This window comes from Phycodurus eques, chromosome 2 (genome assembly GCF_024500275.1).
Source record: "Phycodurus eques isolate BA_2022a chromosome 2, UOR_Pequ_1.1, whole genome shotgun sequence".
Lineage (NCBI taxonomy): Eukaryota > Metazoa > Chordata > Actinopteri > Syngnathiformes > Syngnathidae > Phycodurus > Phycodurus eques.
Genome location: NC_084526.1, coordinates 42,029,860 through 42,036,413, shown reverse-complemented (window position 1 = coordinate 42,036,413; position 6,554 = coordinate 42,029,860). Strand labels below are relative to the sequence as shown.

The 6,554-nt window shown below is 46.3% G+C and overlaps 1 protein-coding gene across 2 annotated transcripts in view; it reads right to left on the bottom strand.

Moving 5' to 3' along the window:
- Positions 1 to 2,646: 2,646 nt before the first annotated feature.
- homer2 (homer scaffold protein 2) overlaps positions 2,647 to 6,554 on the bottom strand; it is a 26,894-nt gene continuing 22,986 nt past the window's right edge. Inside the window, exons 8-9 of one of the 2 annotated variants that reach the window (XM_061670826.1) lie at positions 6,293 to 6,373; positions 2,647 to 4,157 (exon numbers count right to left, since the gene is read on the bottom strand). In XM_061670826.1, coding sequence (XP_061526810.1) covers positions 3,969 to 4,157; positions 6,293 to 6,373 — 270 coding nt within the window. In that variant the 3' untranslated portion in view covers positions 2,647 to 3,968. The remainder of the gene's footprint in view (positions 4,158 to 6,292; positions 6,374 to 6,554) is intronic. The other variant, XM_061670827.1, reaches the window with a different exon arrangement.

The following is a 6,554-nucleotide window of genomic DNA, read 5'->3' as shown; positions in this document are numbered from 1 at the left end:
CCGAAGTGCGTCATCTGATTTGGCCGACGACGAGGAGTCGTCTCACCTGCGGTTGTTTATTCATTCGATATCCTTCCTATCAATCTTGGGGTCCATGTTACTAGTACACCCTTTGCCCTCAGTGGTCCTATCACTTAGCACAGCATTTCACTGTTTGACATTTCTGCACAGTAGGAAGACAACCTACACGTTACTAGTGAGGCAAAACTCGTACTTGGCGTTTCGGTTCTACTGGTAGAGTCCAAGAGGCTGCTAGTGCGTTACAAATGCCTACTTATTGTGCCTATCTTACTAGTGCAACACAGTACTGTACGTAGTTTATTAGTAAGGTTTAATTGCGTGCTAGTCGGACAAAAGTTACACTAGTAGTGTGTGTGGGGGGGGGAATACAAGACCCTGTTGTTTGACTAGTGTGCTGTTGTCATTCTACTAGTGCGCTACATTGTCTTACTAGTGAGGACAAAGAGTACTCGTACATGGAGCAGGATATGGAATAAATGCTCAAGTGGCTTTCCATCCAGATGCCTTGTGGACATGCGAGTGTACTCGCGTGGATGAGCTGTCATCGTCATCACGTGATGATGACGATGACGATGAGGATGAGGATGAGGATGAGTCACGTTTGTTAATGTGTCATAGCGGCTGTCAATTTCCCATCGCTTGCTCATTGGCTGAGGCCCTCCTCCGAGTCTCCTGGCGGAGGAGATCCGGGCGCAAGCCGCCCGTTACTATGGCAACAGGGGAGTCCGGGCGTTCGCGCCGGTGAAGCGAAACTTGTCCGCAGACCAGAAGCGGGGTCTCCATGGGACGTTTGTCCAGGGGGCGGCCTGGCAGCGAAGAGGCGCCAATTTAAGACCCAGTCCCATTTTGGTTGTTTCCTGAACTATGTACTTTACTGTTAAAAAAAAAAAAAAAAGCCGCTGCATCATATTATGCACAGTTTAAACATTTAATTCAGTCATTCTTTCTTATACCACCAGTGGTTTTTGTACATTTTTGAGAACCAACGGATGTAACATTTTTTCATTTCTCATAATTGGCTAATTGATGTATTGTAAGCCCAATGAATTTTGCATACACTTTCAACATTTTTGTTTTAACAAAGATTAAGATTGCCCATCTCTTCAAACTAATTACACTAAAAATAAAATACAATGTATTTACTTTTAAATAACTACCGAGGAGGAGAATAGACAATTAGGTTAGTTTTAACTTTGACCTGTTGGCGGTGCTGTCGCACCGCTGAGGTTAAAAGGGCAGACGGGGGAAGACTGAAAGCATGCTTTCTAAACTGTATTTTTTCTTTTTTTTTGGCAGGTGAAATAACTGCACAATATTCAATAAACTAAAGAAGTCCTGTTAAGAATTAAGATGTATTCAAGTCAACCAAAAGAAGCTCCAGTATTGCCAAACAGTGACATTTTCCCTTTGGGGTGCACTCACCTTTGTTGCCAGCGGTTTCGACGTTAATGTTGTTATTGGGAGGAGACAGTAAACACGCTACTTTAAATTGCCGCAAAGTCTCATTTCTTCGTCGTTGTCCCATGAAAAGAGGAGACGTGAGATCTTGTCCATTTCTCATTCACTCCCATTCGTTTTTGGAAATGAAAAAAGGAAACCTCAGTGAGTGGGATTAAGTTGCCAAGGCAACCTGTCCTGCGATCCTCCACTGCAGAGATTTCCTCACTGGGGTTTTTCCATCCTACAAACAGCTGATTTTCTGTCTTTTTTTTTTTTTTTTTTTTTTGCTCTCACATGAGAAATGTTCACTTGTCGGGCTTTTCGCCGTGTTACAGAACATTGTACGGAGCTGCTTCCTATTTAGGCACCAGAAATGTCTCAAATAATCAAATCAAATCATATTTGGCTACTGTTGAACTCCTCTACAGTGCTTAAAGTCTCTGTAAAGTGAAAATGGCCTGCAACACGACGACGACCTAGAAAAGCGAACGCTACTCCGTCAAGCGTCTTTCTTGCCCTCGCACATCCCTAAGCTAAATCGGTAGCTGAGATACATTCACGGGGTTGTCGCCGGGCCTTTCCACGCAGCAACGAGGCCACACGCTGGCTCTCGCGTCAGACTTTTACAAAATGTTTCGACCTCGCTCCTCCGCCTTCTCTCTGTGACCCGTGCACACTCACGGCCAACAACGAGGCGCTCTAAAGCTGCCACGCCAGCCCGACGCCTCTGTCCACACACTTGCCGTCACAACGGACTTTGGGATGATTATTTGTTTTAAACCTCACTGTTCCACCTTTCTCTGCACGTGCGCTCATGGCCGACAACAAGGCGCTCTAACGCGACCGCGCCGGCGGCCTGCCGAGGATGCGTTTCCGGGACGGAGGCATAGCTAGCAGGCGAACCGAACGCCACGATAGCGCCGAGACTGAGAATGACATCGTAGTCAGTCTGTATTTAGAAGGGAATAAATAAATAAATACATCTCTGAATTCACTTCAGTGCTCCTGTAAAACATTACAGTTGAAATTTCAAGGGTAAGAAGTATATTTTGGTATTAAAAATATTTCAGTTAAATTGGTGCATTAATAAGCATTCCAGAATGACCAACGCTGGGCTAGGCTAGCAAGCTGAGGCATAAACCTGAAATGGGTTACGCACTGTAGAAATGCGTCGCATCCACAGAAAGAAGCTTCTCGGTCCTCATGGAGGCGAGAGAGAGAAACAAATATTTACTTCAACGCAGCATTGTAATTCAACTAACTTTTAACAATCACGTTCGATTGTACAATGAAGAGAAGCCACACCGCCACAGGTGTTTACAAGAGTCATTGGTTCAAAGGAAAAGCTCATTTCGTTTGTCTTGGTTTCACATTGAATAATAAATTCCAATTTTATGACAGAGATGCAAGTACATGTGTTTCTTGTAAATAGTTAAAAATAGACTGTTGTACAAAGTAGCTCTGATAAAAACCTCAGAAGCCAGAAGGTTTGGTATATTTCACGTATATTATTATTATTGTACATCATGTGGATTGACTTTGCTCATACTAGAAACACATAGGAGTGAGGCACCCAAATAAATAATAGACAAAACCCACAAGTCCCTCAGTAGTCGTGTTGTTGTTGTTGTTGTTGTTGTTGTTCACATTATCCGCCCGTGTAGCAGCACCACGCTCAACGCGCCCCAAAAACCACCACCAACACACACAAAAAGAAAAGCTTGAGTGGAAGGAAGCACGTCAACAGGCTTGTACAAGTAGACAAAAAAACAACCTATTGCACACACTCGCACGACAGGTCGTTTAAAGTGACTGCGAAATTGGCTTCGATTCATTTTGGATGACTTGTGGATGGCGAAGAAAGCTATGGCGACATCAGTTGTACCCGTCTGCGGAAAGGTTTTACAAAAGGACAATTAGTGGGAAGTTGCAGTACCGCTTACGAGTACTACTGCGGCATTTCACTCCATATCCTTGATATCCAGTTTGAGGTCCGTGTACTAGTACACTTTTCAGAACGGTCTTACCAGTGAGGACAAAGAGCATAGTTGTAGACGGACCTTCAGCTTGATACGAAGGATACGGAAGAAATGCTCACGCAATTTTGCGTACGTCTGACTTTGAGCCGTTCCCCTCCACGACCGCCGGCGGTTTTCATGTTGGGCCGCTTCTCCTCACCAGGAGGACTCACCTCAAAAAGCCCCCCCGGAGGCACTTATTGTCACGGCCATTCGTCTGGTGGGTGCGCGTCTTGCAAGTACAAAGTGACACACTTGAGCGGGAGGGGGGGTTCACGATAACACCAATTATTACTTGAGTGACACTCGGCAGCATTCCCTTTGTGTGTTGTTACTTGTAGCCCTTAAAGCAGAACCCGCCACCACCAGCAGCGCCCCATCACAAACTCCAAAGTATGACTCCGCTCCTCCTCCGAGCGCGCCCGCATAGTCTCAGAGTGGACCACGAGTAGTTTGTGCCCCGAAGACGTAAACGGCGGCCCGGCGGGCTCAGTTATCGATGCCCAGCCGGGACAGGCCCCGCCGGAACTCGTGCAGCTCGTCCAGCTTGATGTCCAGGACGTCCATGAGCTTCTTCAGCTCGCCCTTGACGTTGCCCTGCTTCTGGCGACTGTCGTCCGCGTCCATGTGAAGAACGTCGATCCTCCCCTCCAGCTCTCTGTTCTTCGCCTCTGCAGTCTGGGCGGGAGGGCAAAACGTGTCGACATGAGTGTTGGAGGAGCACGTACGCTAACGGTATACTTTTAACTTTAAGAAAGCAAATACGGTGCAACTTCAGTCTACCAGTGGAAGTCGTTGCAGGCCTCCGTTCGTGCGCCAAAAACGTACGCGAACCGAGGTAATGTTTCCCATTGAAATGAACGCAAATGCAATTCATGCGTTTCGGCCGCAGGACGAAGTTATCCAGTACAGGCGTGGCTCGAGATGCGAGTTTGTCGAAAATGTTGAATCTCTAATTTGCGGGATGGATCGTTGACGCCCGTTATAACTGCAGTGAGGAAAAAGATTCTTGAATAAGAGGGGATAAACCACCTACGCACATTTTCGGTATTGGTTGCCCGCAAAAAAGAAAAAAAAAAAAAAAAAAAAAAGGAACTGCATTTGGGGCGGCACTAAAATTAACTCAGCAAATAGGTGAATTCCACTTGTAGTTTCCGAGATGTCCCGAACAGTCGGTTGAGAAACGTGGAAGACGGTCCGGTGAATGTGTCAAATATATATGTATTGAAACATTTTTGGAATGAAGTCTTGAATGAGCTGAATGCTTTCAAGTTGAAATGGTTTGAATTTGTCAAGACATGCGGACGGAAGAGGTGAATGTGTAGAATCTCTCAAAGTTTGGGAATTTCACGGTGAAAAGTGTGACATTTCAAAATGCGGAAAATAGAATGAGGTGAATACGTTGGGTGGTCCCAAAAAAATGCAGAAGGAATTCAATGTGCAAAGTCGAAGAAGCATTGTGTCTGTTTAGAATATACGTCAATATCTGTATTTTAGTCTTCTTGGTCGGTGAGCCAAAGACAATAAAGAAGGATTCTATTCTTTTCCATTCTATGTCCGGAATGAGCTGAACACTTTGAAATTGGAACAGTGTGAATTGGTCACGGAGCGGGTTAATGCGTCGCTCTCAATTTTGGAATTTTGCTGGGGAATTTGTGGCGAGGTGGAAATGATTGGAATGCATAGAATAGTTCCCAAGATGTTATGAATGAGCTGAACCTTTGGAATGGGAAAATGTCCTCGAATGAAATGAATATGTTGAAGTTGGGAGGAATGCGGAAGGTAGTAGAACGGCAAAAACTGGCAGAAGAATAACCTTTCCGGGTGCAGAGAAACACGCATCAGCCCGAACTTGCGGCAATTGAACAATCTTTCAACAGCATTTCGCCGCCACGTGTTTATGAGTTTGTGGCGAGGGGAAGGCGAAGCGGGTCGTCCAGACGGTCAGGCGACACTTTAATGCCACAGATGCTGACGAAGGGGAGAGTTTAAAATAGGAGCGCTAAATAGATGCCGCACCCGCACGGCCGGGAGCTCCGGCCGACTCCTGAAACGTTATCTGTACTCCCGTGTCACATTTAAGCGGTGGAGAGACATGAGTGCAAACACGTGCATTTTTTTAAAACAGCCGCAGAATTAAAAAAACAACAACAAAAAAAACAAATGGGATTTAGCGCTAGACGAGTATTAGAGAAAAGAACTGTTGTTGTCATTTTAGGAGCCATCCGAGTGGAGGAGAAGGCTCAAAGTCTTTGTTGTTGCTCATCGAAAACAAAGCAGCCGGTTGAGGAACTCGAGGCATGTCATTGTTGCTTTTATCCTGCCCCCCCCCCCCCCTCCCCACCCCAGCCCGGCCTGAGAGGCGGCACATTCTGTACACCACGCGTCATGCCGCTCAGGATTCTTTCAAACGTTGTCTTGGAGCACAGCCACAGGTGCTGCGACGTCACGCCTGGCTCTTAGCCTCCCTCCCTCCCGCCGTCCCGCCCTCCACCTGCGCACGCTCGCACTTCAGGTTTCACCGAGTCTGGCGAACAGGTGCCCCTTTGTTAACGACGGGAGGGGGACGGGCTGGGCTTTCTGGGAGCGGCCGACTCCACAGATAAGTGAAATGAACCTAAAACAAAATAGCAACATTGGAGAGCCCGAGGAAGCGCAACCACTTTTTTTTTTTTTTTTTTAAACATTCTTAAGATCTGAAAGAAAATACCATCTAAAACAACAGTCATCCAGCCTTGGTGTGTGACATCACCACATGTGCCTTCACACACGCACACCACTGTAAATAATGACAAGCAAGTCGACGGGTGTACCTGGAGTTTGGAAGTGATGCTCTCACACTGAGCCATGAGTTGCGGGATTATCTCTGCCTGCTTCCGCAAATTTCCCAGCTCCTGGGTTGAGAGAGAGAGAGAGAGAGAGAGAGAGAGAGAGAGAGGGGGAGTGAAGACTTTTTAACGGAGAATCCAAGTGACGATTCCTCGATACAACAATATTCACTGGTTGCAACATTTTGAAATACGAATATAATGGTGGCCCTTTTATTGTGGGCAGCCAGTGCAATAATCACGTTGT